Source organism: Bactrocera latifrons, unplaced genomic scaffold (assembly GCF_001853355.1).
Source record: "Bactrocera latifrons isolate USDA-ARS-PBARC rearing strain unplaced genomic scaffold, ASM185335v1 scaffold_0, whole genome shotgun sequence".
Taxonomy (NCBI): Eukaryota; Metazoa; Arthropoda; class Insecta; order Diptera; family Tephritidae; genus Bactrocera; species Bactrocera latifrons.
In genome coordinates this window covers 1,356,866-1,370,894 of record NW_017534406.1, presented here as the reverse complement: position 1 = coordinate 1,370,894, position 14,029 = coordinate 1,356,866, and the positions used below count along the sequence as shown (strand labels likewise).

At 35.1% G+C, this 14,029-nt stretch overlaps 7 protein-coding genes across 9 annotated transcripts in view; 3 read left to right on the top strand and 4 right to left on the bottom strand.

The window, feature by feature from the left end:
- Positions 1-14,029, top strand: part of LOC108978818 (rapamycin-insensitive companion of mTOR) — a 265,251-nt gene that overhangs the window by 204,878 nt on the left and 46,344 nt on the right. The window lies entirely within an intron of this gene.
- On the bottom strand, positions 3,789-4,646 carry LOC108966275. The gene has a single exon (XM_018929110.1). It carries the CDS (start codon positions 4,476-4,478, stop codon positions 3,915-3,917), a length of 564 nt encoding a protein of 187 aa, XP_018784655.1. The 5' UTR covers positions 4,479-4,646; the 3' UTR covers positions 3,789-3,914.
- On the bottom strand, positions 4,684-7,913 carry LOC108965288 (zinc finger and SCAN domain-containing protein 12-like). Its single transcript, XM_018927630.1, has 3 exons — positions 7,420-7,913; positions 5,961-7,360; positions 4,684-4,918 (listed from the first exon to the last, which is right to left on the bottom strand). Exons 1-3 carry the CDS (start codon positions 7,846-7,848, stop codon positions 4,909-4,911), a joined length of 1,839 nt encoding a protein of 612 aa, XP_018783175.1. The 5' UTR covers positions 7,849-7,913; the 3' UTR covers positions 4,684-4,908.
- Positions 4,863-5,388, top strand: LOC108966422 (small integral membrane protein 4). The gene is made up of 3 exons (XM_018929360.1): positions 4,863-4,956; positions 5,064-5,219; positions 5,271-5,388. The coding sequence occupies exons 2-3, from the start codon at positions 5,066-5,068 to the stop codon at positions 5,366-5,368; spliced, it is 252 nt and encodes an 83-aa protein (XP_018784905.1). The 5' UTR covers positions 4,863-4,956; positions 5,064-5,065; the 3' UTR covers positions 5,369-5,388.
- Positions 5,379-5,680, top strand: LOC108966503. The gene has a single exon (XM_018929473.1). The coding sequence runs from the start codon at positions 5,401-5,403 to the stop codon at positions 5,620-5,622; it is 222 nt and encodes a 73-aa protein (XP_018785018.1). The 5' UTR covers positions 5,379-5,400; the 3' UTR covers positions 5,623-5,680.
- On the bottom strand, positions 8,556-10,115 carry LOC108965760 (zinc finger protein 660-like). Its single transcript, XM_018928400.1, has 2 exons — positions 9,563-10,115; positions 8,556-9,506 (listed from the first exon to the last, which is right to left on the bottom strand). Exons 1-2 carry the CDS (start codon positions 9,998-10,000, stop codon positions 8,670-8,672), a joined length of 1,275 nt encoding a protein of 424 aa, XP_018783945.1. The 5' UTR covers positions 10,001-10,115; the 3' UTR covers positions 8,556-8,669.
- Positions 11,889-13,668, bottom strand: LOC108965829. 2 transcript variants are annotated; one of them, XM_018928513.1, is made up of 4 exons: positions 12,781-13,668; positions 12,250-12,709; positions 12,088-12,180; positions 11,889-12,035 (listed from the first exon to the last, which is right to left on the bottom strand). In XM_018928513.1, the coding sequence occupies exons 1-3, from the start codon at positions 13,480-13,482 to the stop codon at positions 12,089-12,091; spliced, it is 1,254 nt and encodes a 417-aa protein (XP_018784058.1). In that variant the 5' UTR covers positions 13,483-13,668; the 3' UTR covers positions 11,889-12,035; position 12,088. The 2 variants fall into 2 exon arrangements, with proteins under 2 accessions (XP_018784058.1, XP_018784135.1); XM_018928590.1 differs by having other exon boundaries at positions 11,889-12,004.

Here is a 14,029-nt window from a genome sequence, read left to right as displayed (position 1 = left end):
CGTTTATGCGGAAAATGACGAAACGCAAAATTTTTTTGTTTACATTTTTTTCATTAAGGGAAAATTAAGTTAAATGCCGCAAGCGTGATTTTGTTTACATTATGTATGTATGTCAGTACTCTTATATTACATGTATGTATGGATGTATGTATGTCAGTACTCTTATATTACATGTATGTATGGATGTATGTATGTATTCTACATAAGCAAGTTGAATCAATGTCACCATCATTAGAATTAAGCACATAGATTGAGACAAAAAATCAACCGGAAATTAAATTCTTCGGGTAAATGATATTTTGAAAAAATGTATTTTGCTAAGTTGGTAGGACTGTCTATAATTCTTCTACTTCTTTACTGACGTCGACATCGCCTACGAGATTATTGCCGAGTTCACAACAGCGCGCCAGACGAAGCCAGGTCCTTCTCCACCTGGTATTCCCAACGGATTGGAGGTCTGCCGCTTCCCCCGGCGGGTACTGCGTCGAATACTCTCAGAGTGGTAGTGTTTTCATCCATGTATCAATGTCGTCGTATATCTCGTACAGCTCATCGCTCCATCGAATGCGATATTCGCCGCTGCCAATGCGCAAGGGACTATAAATCTTTAGCAGAACCTTTCTCTCGAAAAATTGTAACGTCGACTCAATCGATGGTGTCATCGTCCATGCCATGTTTGGTCTTTGCTCGTCGAGAGAGGACTTTACTTCTACCGATTTCAAAGCTGACATTGTTGATGAATTAATGCTGGTTCCAAGATAAACGAAATTATCTACGACTTCGAAGTTATGACTACCTTTAGTGACGTAAAGAGATCCCTTTGGACATTCTTGATCGTGCGAGTTCCGATACTTCATTCATGGGGTTTGACATGCAAACAGGTCAACAATCATCGGAATAGAGGGGAAAAAACGAGCCGAAACCAAAAACCATGCCAAAATCGCTCAAAAATGAAAGTGATGCTCATTGATTTTCTCGATGTTGATGGTTTGGTGCATCAGACATTTTTTTTAGGAGGGACAAGGGGCCAATAAGGTGATCTATTTAACCGTTTGCGTGAAAACATCCGTCGAAAACGGCCGAAATTTGGAAGAACAATTCAAAGATTATATACGATGATAATGCACCATCGCATCGAGCCACCGTTGTGGCCGATTTTTAAGCAAAAAAGCAATGAATACTATCAATCATTCACCGTATTCGCCAGATTTGGCTCCATGGAACACGTTTTCATTCCATCGAGAAGATAAAACCAAAGCCAAAAAATGGAAAGTGTTTCGAAGAATGGAAGATTTGTTGCCATAAGTGTATTATATCTGTTGGGATTACTTTGAAGGCGACAAAATAAATATTGTAGAATAATTAAATAGTTTACGTTTTATTTACGATTTCCAGGTACTTTTTTGTAACAAAACACGTATATACACACATGATAATATACATACATGTGTAAACACATATAATAGCATTACGCCACCCACTAGCGGTAATTTCGTTGCGTGACAAACGCAAATACTTGGTATGAAAAGTGAAAACGCCACACAAGCTACGTAGCGATCATTTCCAACCCGATTAAGGGGCGCACCTAATACGGCAGCCCAAAAAAGATGACTTTTAAGTATACTAACAAAAAAAAGTAGTTCATCATTTTTTTTGTTTTTTTTTTCAGTTTATAGACGAGTGCAGATGCCTCCGACAATAGTAAAAATTAAGAAAAAATTCTTATTAGATTGGTCATTTGAATTTTTCGCATAAATTTCGAGGTTATGTGAAAAGGTTTTCAATACAAACGTTGCTGATCTTTTCATTTCCTACAACTTTGTTTTTTAACTTTTTTCTATGGGACTCGCAGTTTTACCGAAAATCGAGATAAACCATTTTTAGCCCTTAAAAATTGGACAATGTCTGCCCTCCCCTTCCTCTTCACTTTGATATCATTTTTGTAATACTCGTTCTTTGTCTGAAAAAAGCCTCGGTATCAGCGTTTACGTCTTCATCCTTGAAAGTGTATTTCCCGTGAACATTTTGTCGCAATCTGCAGGTGAGAAAAGTCGCTGTTGGCAAAGTCCAAAGAATGCGCTGGATGAACAAAGAATTCAACTTTATTTTATTTTATAGTCTTTAAGGTTTGTCATCTTACGTTTAAGAATTATCGAAATAGCGCCATAACTTTTTAAGCCCCCAGTTTGCCGTATATATATGTATGTACATATGTAGACCCCAGACTGATGTTGCCGAAAATATTGGTCAATCTTTGAGATCTCTTATTGAAAGTCGAAGAGAATAGTTTTCTGGTATTAATGTGCCTTTGTGTCAAAAATTATAAAATAATTCTTCTTACCCCCCCTATACCTATTGTAGATATTCGAATTTCGAATCAATGCCACTCTTAGTTTTATCTCATATAATGATTTTCGGACCTCTGGTTTACTTCATATCTTTTGAATCGCATCGCCTCGCTATTGCTTTATGATTTAGGAGAGGCACAATCGGCCTAAGGTCGCGGTACATTCCTAATCTATCAATCTAATCTAATCTAATCTTTGAATCGATTAATATGGAAGATATCTTAGCGAAATTAACTCAACATATGACATTGGTTTAATCCCGTAAATTTTTGAAATCGGTTCGCGAATAATGCCAGCCCTAGCCGTCATCATCGGGCCTTATTTCTTTCGAAGGGAAGCAGAAAATGCCGTTTCCATAAATAGATAGCGTCATAATATGATGTTGACCGAACTTGAGGAAATCGACGCGGACTTCGTCTCTTTTCCCAAAAAGACAGTGCGCCGCCTCATATTTCATGGACAGTTTTGGCGATTTAATGCCTCTAGATTATTTTTTCCGGGGGTATGCTAAATAACAGGCTTACACCAATAAGCCAGAAACTCTCGAGGAGCTTGAAAACAACATTAAGCGGTGAGATATCCAAAAATCGCCTAAAAGAAAATTATGTGTAGGGAAGTGGAGATTTCAGATCAATATCAAGAGTTATTGTTGTTGTAGCAGCAGCAAACATTCCTGAAGTAATTTGGAGGAATGCTGCCAGTCTGACAGTCCTTGGATGGATATAAAACCTGGGTTCGTTCCAGTTGCGTCAACCCGCTGGTCGAGTTCACGAGATGATCTCCATGTGAAAGCCCACCACCGGTGAACAGATCATCATTAGATTAGAGCGGAGTAAATTTAGCCATGTCCGTTTGTTTGCATATACATAAGTATGTAGCTGAATTAGTCTTTCAGTTTTTGAAATTTCGATCTGCACACGTCCTTTTCTCCCTAAGAAGATCAACTATTAGAACAGCCGATATGGGACCACTATAGCATGACATACAAACTGACACTCATCGATCCAAACGGGGTTAGATCGCCGGAAAAAATAGCCCCTGGTCGGATAAAATCCGAGTCAATTCCGGTACGTAGAGCCGGCTGTCGTGGGAAATGACCTTTGGTCCAACCCCATCGAAACAGCACGTTTCCTAGGCCTCCCGTTAGATGACGTCGACGACAACACTGATAACCCCCACCATCCTAATCGGACTGATAACCGTTAAAACAACAAGAACAACATACAAACTGACCGATTAAGCTATTGTATGAAATCGTTTGTATTTGTGAAGGGATTTATAGCATAATAATCATACAAACAGCATACATTCTATGTACATCCATACACAAAATGCACAGCAAAACTGAGGTCTTCTTTAAAATACTTCTTATGTAGTAATTATGAAACAAGAATAATACAAAACATTTTACTTTTGCATTTATGTATATATTTATTAAATCAAATTTGACAATATGCTTAGTATAAGTGCTTAAGAGTATATTGTTACAAACATACAATATAACCAGTAACATAAGGTAAATAAATCGCAAGAATATTTCAAATACATAGTGTTTTATATTTCCATCTAATTAAGTTCATCAAAGTATGCACCAGTCATCAAGTCTGCCTCGCGTATATTAAACACCTTCATCAATTCACCAGCTATTTTTTGTCCCTCCTCCACTGTTTGATCCGGTCGTAGGCATACTTCGAATTCCATAAAATTTCCCAAATGTTTCACTTTATCCATATGTATACGAGTTTGATCATGTAGAAATAAGTATCTCTCCTTTTCCAAAGTTCCTTTCACTCCATTACTTTGGGCCAAAATCTTCTCCAGCAATGCGGGATCATCTACATCTATTCTATTAAATGTCGACAGTTTTGGTCCGGTCTTATTGGGTCGTACATAGTATATAAGTTGTGAAGGAGTAGGTGGCTGTAGGTAGCGTAGTTTAAATCTACCACCTTTACTATCGTCTAAAATATTGAAGAACACATCCTTCTGCACCAGTAATTCGCCGGTTGATTTCGTCAGTTCGCGCGCTACTTGAACTCGCCGCTGAAATTCTTCATCACTGCCAACTCTAGCCTTTATCTCAACATTCCTTTCATCGCTAGGAATAACAGTTTCATCTTTTATAGACATTTTTGCTAATCAATTAGAAGCACACGATTTACCTACTGTGAAGGAATTTTGCAATAACAATCAATGGCGCTTGTTTGTTTTTAAAGTGCCATGCAACAAGGTTAGGCATTACGAGTGTTAACATGTCGAAATAATTCGAAGCTTTTTTAATAAAATTTCTAAAACTAATATTAAAAACAAAGTTAGTTAACTTAAATAAATTTTAAAAATTAATAACAATTATTATTTTTTTTTATTTAACAAAATTCACAATTTTATGTAATTCTGCCCGAACGAAATAAATATCATTTGTTCGCACAGTGAATAATGGCATCGTAATTTTCATTCGTTCGCGCGATTTGGAAACGAAGAGAGTACTGTCAAATGTAATAACAACAATCAGCTGTTTATGCTTAGTCGTGAGAATTGGTATATTCCAAATCAAAATTATTCAGTTCCAGCTAAATGAAAAATAAATATTAATAACATGTTGAATTAAGTAAGTAGATTTTAAATTCATTTGGATACAACAAATCTGACAAATTTTGGAAATTGTATATTCACATACAACTAAAGCATTACATAATTACATTCTATGTTTTACAGACATGCCTTTTTACAGTAACAGCATTAGACGTATTTTGGACAAGTGGCCTGGCAAGCAGCAATTAGGCATCTATAGATTTTTGCCATTATTCTTTGTTCTCGGTGCTGCTTTAGAATTTTCGATGATCAACTGGACAGTTGGCGAAACTAACTTTTGTAAGCTAGATAGAGCGCAATAACAGAATTTACAGTTTTTAAAATTTGCAGATCACACATTTAAAAAACGCCAAGCCAAGAATTTTGTTGAAGAAAAATTGCAAATAACACAAGGACAAGTTCAAACACCAACTAAAGAAGTAGCTTAAGTGTAAACGATCGTAGTTAAAAATTTGTAAAGATGCCTGCTGGTGTTTCTTGGGGACAATATATGAAATTTCTCTCAGCGGCGATGTTGTCTATGATGGCTGGCTCACAATTGGTTCATATGTACTACAAACCATTAGATGATTTAAATACATATATAGAACGGGAAATTGGCGCTACAAATGCACAAAAGTTAGATGTTAAGTCATCTCCACCAGAAAAATCAAATCAAACAGTAGATGGAAAAGTCTCTTAGTGAATGTTATGGTTATGAAGTGACAATAAAGTACATTTTGAGCATTTCTTTTAGCAAACCCCAACTTTTTTTTAAAATGTTGCTAAACAATTTTTAAATAGTATTTCTAATTAATTTCTACATACAAATACTTAAAATAATGAAAATATTYCATACATACATAACAAAACGTGGTATGCATTTACAGCAGTTATTTGATTAGTATTGCACTTGTTTAGCTGTATTGCATTACACTACCAACTACAATATAATTAGGTTAGTAGTGTTTGTATACTAATTACTCCCCTCCGCATCCGTTGACCACACTACTCATATTTGTTATACTCGTCTTTACTTACGAGCAATGTGGAGGAGCCTGTGGTATCAAAAATGAATTAATTAATTCCTGATTAACATTCATTGACTTTGATTCCGCAACGAATTTTTCATGTGATTTTCGATGGCTTTTTAAGGAGGTTTGTTGTCGATATGCTTGTCCACAGACATCACAAACATAGGGTTTCTCTCCTGTATGTATGTATTCATGATGGCGTAGCGTTTTCCGCGAAGCAAAACATTCGGAACAATACTGACATTCAAACGGTTTCAATTTCATATGCACCGCTTTTACATGGGCCTCCAATTCAAATTTCCGTATAAATTGTTTACCACAGTGTTCGCATGGCATTTTGTCATTAGAATGCACTAGCATATGTTGGACAAGCATAAATTTCTTTGCCATTCGTCGACCGCAAATGTTACATTCATATTTCGTCTCGTTGGTATGCAGCTGCAGGGTATGGTATTTCAGCGTGTAACGGGAATAAAAGAGTTTTTTGCAGACATCACATTCAAAACGCTCTTTCATTTGCTCTTTTTCAACTTGTTCTGCTTCCGTAGGATGTTTTGCACGCCGATGGTATTTAAGATTACCCGATTGATTAAAGGTCGCACCACATTTTTCACACACGTACTTGGTTAAACACGATGTATCAGAGTGTTTTAAACGTTTATGTTTTTGCATTGCTATAAAACTGGTATATATACGTTCACATCCTGGAATGTCACAAGCATACGATCTAACCTGAGCATCGTGTATTTCCTTGATGTGCGTATAAAGTCCACCAATAAATGTGTACGATTTTTCGCAACGATCACATTGAAATGGACGCTTATTTCCTTCATGTACTTTGCGTATATGAGCATCCAGTGTTATTTTGTGTGCAAAGCTGTGACTACATTGTACGCATTTGAAACTGTTCTTAGTTCCTTTATTACGACGTTTCGTCGATATATCTAGGCCTAGACCTAATTGAATGCGCCCACCAACTTTCCCCACTTTTCTACTTTTTGTTTTATTGTCAGTTGTTTTTTCAGTATTAGTATTTTCAATGGGTGGAGAACGTTTTTTACGCGAGCGGGTAGGATACTTTTTTATTTCCAAACTACAATCGCTGTGTTGGTTTTCCTGAGCTTTACCTTCCACTGCAGTCGATAATTTGATATTATTTTGTAAGTTTACTTTGTCATGATCTATAATTCGTACATATATTCCTTCGTTGGAGTCTTGCCCGTTTAAATCATGCCGTTCTTCACTAGTGCTTTCGCAATTATCATCGCTCAAATTTTCCTTTTTTGCAATATCAACCGGTGGACCATTATCAAATGGATCTGGATCAGGTAATTCTTTGCTAATTATTGCTTCATTACTCTCAGCATTTATCAAAACGGATTCCGTTTCCATAAGGGTATCTTTAAGCTACAAAGTTTGGTCATCATTAAAAAAATTATATAAATTAGAGCTATTACTTTCCTTACCAACAAATTAAAGATATCTGTTGTGGATTGTTCTACACCAGAATTGTTGTCAATTTCCTGATGTTTTTCAACAATTTCAGATTTAGCTGCTCCTAGGTTAAGTAACTCTTGCAACCTCAGTGTACTATTTCTCACTTGTTTTTTGAATGACACAACACCTTGTAATTTCTTATAGCAATATATGCACATAAATTGTGGATATTCTTGAGACATCGTTTTCCATTCTTCATTAGTCGACTGTCCTTCCATACATGAAGTGATAAATTGTTTTATAAACTCAATACCTACAATGCTAATACAAAAATCTTTACAGTCGGGTAGTAGTTCTTCCTCCTCTAAATTTATTGAACAATTAATATTCTTTCTTTTAAATTTTTTTAAGCACGTTCGACAATGCTCTTTTACATTTTCTATTGATAGTGCCGGCATTTTACAATTATTAACATTTTACACCATATTAAAGGAAATATTTTGTTTATTTACCAAAGCAGCACAAACCGTAATAGTGCTGCAAGGCTTTTAACGGATCAGCAGTACAATAAAAAGTAATCATGCCTAAATTGTCGTATGTTCCGCAAAAGTTTTTAACAAATATATGCATTTATTTAATTTACAATTATTAACAGAAATACATATTAAATATAAAATTCTTGCAAATGCAATTAAATTATTTTATAATTCTTCATTACGTCTCAACCGGGTTCTTGTTAAGAACTCATCAGTTTACAATAATTCAAATCATCTGGCATCCTTTTAAAATTAAAATAATTAAGGTGACCAAATAAAAAAAATAACTATTTTAATATTTTGTATTATTTCAAATCCGTATCCGTGTAGCTTGAGTCACATTCTGTTTTTGTTCCTTTTAAACTAAAAAATGTTTGCCAGGAAGAAAGGGATGGATCAGTGTGGTCACCGATAATCCTTTCAATTCTGTTAGCGTCACTAATCATACATTATAATACAAATGAAACGGAAGCTCTACCAACGTTTGTCTTATTATCCCTATTACCAAACAATATTAACGCCGAACACATACAGAAAATTAATTAGACAACAACAACGTAATTTTAGCAAGGAAATTTTTATTAAATCCAACGCATTATAATGTAACTAAAATGGTAGAAACTTAAAATTCCCTATATATACTTACTATGTAGCATAAAATTATTAAAATATTGATGCGCTTCATTACATCATTTTCTAGGATTAAAATACTTTTAGAGATTACAACATATATACTTATAAAATCAAGCATCTAGCTTTTTTTCAACCGTATCATCTTTAAAATGTTTCAGCCGGTGTTGTTTCATAGCCGTTGGTTGACGGAAGTCCTTTCCACAAACGTCACAAAGGTATGGTTTTTCTCCAGAATGTCTGTAATTGTGGAAGCGTAGAGACTTTTGCGTTTGAAATGATTTATCACAAAGTTTACAGGGAAACGGTTTCTCTTTCAGATGTGCCGAAAGTTCATGATTCAATAGATCTTGATACCACATAAAACTTTTATCGCACTGACCACAAGGTATTCTGCCATCTGTCGAATGTGTGCGTAAATGATCCACTAGCAAATTTTTTACCGGAAATCGTTTACCACAAATTCCACAAACACGAGACATATCTTCTTTAATATGAAAACACATATGTTTTTTTAGTGACAAATCTGTTGTGAATGCCTTTGGGCACACATTGCACTTAAACTGGGCGTCTGGATTTAGTACTGTTTGATGTTTTTGCTTCATATGTTCCTGTAGACTGCGAATATATCTGTAGGCTTTGTCGCAATGACTACACGTAAACGGCAACTTATTATCGTGCGCTTCCCGCATATGTGCTTGCAATTCTGAATTGAAAGCATACGTCTGTGTGCAGTGTGTACATTTATACTTTTCGTTGTTATCTAATGTAGGCTCTTCTTTCTTAATGTCGTCCTCCTTTCCAGCAACTGTTTTACTGTCACAATCGACAGCCGTTTGCAATGCAGGTGCAAAAGGATCTGCCATCTCATCATTTAGTTCTGTGTCTGCTAAGTTTGCTACCGATGTATCGAAAAAAACTTGCTCGTCTTCCATAAGCGCATCCCTAAACTATATATAATGTGTGAAATTACCAGTTAATTAAATAACACATTTCATAAACTTACTTGCAATTTGCAATCCTGAACCAAGTTTTCCACACGTTCTCTTTTTTCCATAAATTGATTTTCATCTTCGTCATAGTTGATTTCAACTTTTATCATGCCACTACTACAATTAAGAACAGTGCGTAATTTTTCGGCGTTCTGTTGAGCCCTTTTACGGAATAATGCAAAGTTGTTGAGCAAACTGTAGCAAGCGAGGCATATGTGTGCTGGCAATTCATTATCAACAACATTTGCCGTGTTACTTCTGCTGGGACCATCTATATACATATATATGAGTTGTTGCAGCTCAGGATCGCTATAAATGTTAAATTGCAGCTCCTTGCTATCCGGTATATCGTCTTGATCAACATTACCAGAAAAACAGTCTGTATTAGCACCGAGCCTTTTTAAACAAGTACGGCAGTGCTGATTTGCATTATTCTTTGTTAATAACGACATAACTTTTTAATTGAGACTTATTTAAACCTTAAAAATGGCTTACTATTAGTAATAAAACTACTGACAGCACGAAAAACAATACAAACTTGTCGCTACAACAACCTTGCCAGATGGGAAAAAACATTTAACACATACCAATAGTGTTGAGCAATTATTTTAATCAACAAATTAGTAATCGAGTTTTAAGCGATCGATAACTGAATTTGTGTTATATTTTCGGTATTTAAACTATTTATTTTTACAGAGAAAGGACTTTTAAACCATAGTAGTTACAACTGTCGTTTATGAAACCAAAAAAAAAAAAATGGTTCATTCCCTGAACAGGGTATATAAAGTTAGCCAATAAGTTTCTAACACCCAAATGGAAACGTCGGACATCCCATATATATATATATGTATGTAAAATACACATGCATATATGTATATAGGTACATATGTATAAATGTTCAATAGATAAACTGAGTTACTTGCTTGCCGATCCAAATCCATTCATGAGCTGGGAGAAGGAATACAGACTGGTCCTTAATATTTCCGTCGATGATGTCAAAATTCCGACATTTTAGGTTAAATTGGTCAGTCTGTACACAGCACACCCCCGCTATTACCAAAAGGTAAAGAGTAGCAGGAGTCTCGACTGGCTGGCGGCACTTGGTGTAAAAGATGTTGTTGTCATCATACAAAGTAATCGGCCGGCCGGCTTTCAATTACACCGCTCAGGCCGGAGTCAGATGCGAAATTTGGACTAAAACAGGATGTCTCCGATCGAACATCTGCACAGTGAGGCTCTCATCGATGAAGAAGAGCTCGATTTGCCGCGTGAAAGAAGTCCTAACACAACTTCGTTCTGGGTATTTTAGCAGGTTACTACTACTTATCCAGAATAGACTGCTGTCATACAAACTGACCGATCAAAATCGAGTTGCTCTATGGAGTCTCTTGTATTTCTGAAGAGTATGCAAGAAGTTTTTTTCTTGTTTCCATTATTATTGAAAATCATAACAATTTTCCAACAGTACTTTTGTTGAATTTTATTAGGCTTCTTTTGATTATTGTACTTATGTATGTACATATGTATGTCTAAGGGTAACTAAAAGCATATAAATGTATAGTTTAACTCCATTATATGGAAATTTTTAGTTAGGAAGTAATAACCTATTTTTTCACACACAATACAAAAACAATTGATTATTGTTTAATAGAAGAATTCATTATAAAACAAAACTTATTTTTTATTACAAATTAAATCTAAAAAAAAAATTAATACAAAATTTTGTAAAAGGAAACTTATCAGGTATAAATGCAATACAAAGTCAACGTCAACTGAAAGAAAGGTGAACCTAAACGTAAAAACCTGTAAAATAAAATTCGGTCAATTAAATGCAAGTAAAGTATGGACTAGCATTGGTTTTTGTTTTGGAATTTCGCATATTCTCGGTATAAAGATCAATAAACAACTTTAGTGGTAATTAATCGATGCTACACAAAGTTATATTTGACGAGACGTAAATGAAAGTTTTTGGCACACAATTCTTTTAAGATTAATTGAGCATATTTTTTTTAAATCTTATTGAACACATTCATGCGACCAAAGAAAATCGAACTTTTATTGACAGAGTTTCAAAGGAATTATTAAAATATTTCCACCCATTTTATTTTAGAAAAATAGTCGTTCGCCTTTTGTGTGGTTGTAATATTTGTGTGGTAATATATTTTAAATATTTCAAAAGAAATATTTGGTTAATTGCTAGATTGCAAAGGGTGTTCTGTTATTTTACTTTTAGGTTATACACCAAATACGCCATTATTAAAAATTTTTAGTTAGGAGGGTTTAAATAATAGAAAGAGAAATGTGTCGTGAGTAATATATGTTCGGTTTGTTCACTATTAATCATATTACTATGCGATGAGTTATGTTGGCGCAAAATAGAATGGTCGGCTGTAAACGTCGTAAACCAACATTTGGATATGCGTACGAGTTTATCCTTATATACATATATGTTTTGTCTGTATATAAAAAATGTATGATGATTTCGACCTGCAATGTTTAGTCGTAAACAAAATATCTAAAATAAAATATATTATCCGACCTTAACAATAAGACCCAATTAATGTAATTGAAAATGAATCGGCTACAGGATCGGGCGCAGAAATTGGTTTCCAATATAGCCAATTGTAGCTTACTGAAAATAAAGTAAATATCAGATAAACATTGAAGTAGTGCGGTCGTTTCTTTGTTTACGTATACTTACGCACGAAAGATTGCGGTAAGCGTATTGACAATGTGCGACAACGATGCCGACATTCACTTGTCGGGCGCAGGAAGATGTATCTAGTGCCGAGCGCTTGTTGTACAAATACATTTGCACACTGCGTATCAGGCAAAGTATAGGTCGGCGCTTGTGTTGTGTCGATGGTCATGTATCGCTCTAGCGCGATCCCGGTGCGCGGCAGATGTATTGCTGGACTGGTGAAAAGTTTGCGCAACAGACGTGCAGGTAGCATACGGTTGCAACGCCACAAATTATGCGCCTCAACCATTTGCGTAGACATTTCTTTGCTCTCCGTATGATTGTATTTATTGAAAAGCTCTTCTAGGTTTGTAACTTCGCGATTTGTCGATTGCACACGGTACGCATCGCGATGAAATGTTGCATGATTGCTTATGTAGAGATTGTAGAAATCCTGCAGTTGAATGGGATTTTGGTTTATCTATAATGAAGAAATCGACATATAATTTATTGAATATAGTATAGGTCAATCTGCTAATCGTTTCTACTTACTTTAAATACAAAAGGCACAATTTCATTTGGCATTTCTCGATTTGAATTATCGCGACTGCTGTTCTCTTCTTGATTATCGTTGTAAACATCAATACTTCGCTCCATTTCCGAAGTCAAATCGAGTACACTCTGTACTGTTGAACAAGGATCGCAGCTAAGGGCATCGACACCTTGGAAAAATGGATTTTGCATTAAACACGCCTCATCATATAGTTCTGTGAGTCGTGGAAAACGTTGAATTAATGGCAGTGTTATGCGACGCCACATGCGCATACTGGGATAGATAAAAGAATGAACATCATGTCCTGCAGACGTTAAACTATCCGACGATGTGTCATTACGATGTCGATAAGCAAAAACGCACAGCGAAACAAGCAAAAGATAAAATATCCAATATAATATTTGGCGCCGCCGATCCAAGATTTGGCTGAGCACTTCCAATTTGAGAAATGCTAGAGATGATAGGTTTGAGTAATTCCGTATATTCAAATCATCGTCATCATCCAATGTGCTGCGTTGTTGAAAGTATTGCCATAGTAGATAGTTATCAAAATAAAGCGGGCGTACACGGAATGACTTTTCAGCTATATTACGAAAATGGCGTAATGCAATCACATATTTTTGGAGGACTATATTACGTGTTAATATAGCAGGCTCCCCAATTGCCGCAGGAGCAGGCTGTGCAAAATTAAATTCATCCATACCTCAGCAACATATTAATTCGACACCATTGTTTCCACTTTTTATGCACTTTCCGACGCAATACAAAATTCCACAAACTACAATAAATTACGAATAGACCTCGCCTTGAAATCGTTCGATTTTATTTTTTCTATTTTGTTTTGACATCCGAAAACGCAACTTTTATACTCATTTGCTTTCTATTCACAATAAGTCAATAAGCCGTTCGCAATAAATTTTCTTTATTTGTTTTTGAATTAAAATTATCCTCTAACTTTAACTTTATATATAGACACCAGCATAAGCCATTATCTGATACGATAACTGCCTTGAACTTTATCTATCAATTATATTAATGACTATAAGCGAGTGTATAGCATAAATTATTTCAACATTAAGGACTGAATTAGCAGTTCTCACAAGCTGTGGTTAAACAATTGAATGAAAGATGTTATGCTATGTAAATTATCATTTACATATTTCATACTATTGTATTAAGACTTTTAATTAAAACAAGTTATTTTTAACGAATAAGTTTTTAGTTATTTTGTAACTTATAAAATTTTAT

What these genes read in the sequence shown, in the direction of transcription:
- LOC108966275 (XM_018929110.1), bottom strand. Translation starts at nt 4,478, where the DNA reads ATGTCTATAAAAGATGAAACTGTTATTCCTAGCGATGAAAGGAATGTT.
- LOC108966422 (XM_018929360.1), top strand. Translation starts at nt 5,066, where the DNA reads ATGCCTTTTTACAGTAACAGCATTAGACGTATTTTGGACAAGTGGCCT. An exon ending in AGTTGGCGAAACTAACTTTT is followed by an intron (nt 5,220 to 5,270) that starts GTAAGCTAGATA and finishes TAAAATTTGCAG; the next exon opens with ATCACACATTTAAAAAACGC.
- LOC108966503 (XM_018929473.1), top strand. Translation starts at nt 5,401, where the DNA reads ATGCCTGCTGGTGTTTCTTGGGGACAATATATGAAATTTCTCTCAGCG.
- LOC108965288 (XM_018927630.1), bottom strand. Translation starts at nt 7,848, where the DNA reads ATGCCGGCACTATCAATAGAAAATGTAAAAGAGCATTGTCGAACGTGC. An exon ending in CAGATATCTTTAATTTGTTG is followed by an intron (nt 7,361 to 7,419) that starts GTAAGGAAAGTA and finishes CAAACTTTGTAG; the next exon opens with CTTAAAGATACCCTTATGGA.
- LOC108965760 (XM_018928400.1), bottom strand. Translation starts at nt 10,000, where the DNA reads ATGTCGTTATTAACAAAGAATAATGCAAATCAGCACTGCCGTACTTGT. An exon ending in TTCAGGATTGCAAATTGCAA is followed by an intron (nt 9,507 to 9,562) that starts GTAAGTTTATGA and finishes CATTATATATAG; the next exon opens with TTTAGGGATGCGCTTATGGA.
- LOC108965829 (XM_018928513.1), bottom strand. Translation starts at nt 13,482, where the DNA reads ATGGATGAATTTAATTTTGCACAGCCTGCTCCTGCGGCAATTGGGGAG. An exon ending in TTGTGCCTTTTGTATTTAAA is followed by an intron (nt 12,710 to 12,780) that starts GTAAGTAGAAAC and finishes TCTTCATTATAG; the next exon opens with ATAAACCAAAATCCCATTCA. An exon ending in CTTACCGCAATCTTTCGTGC is followed by an intron (nt 12,181 to 12,249) that starts GTAAGTATACGT and finishes CTTTATTTTCAG; the next exon opens with TAAGCTACAATTGGCTATAT.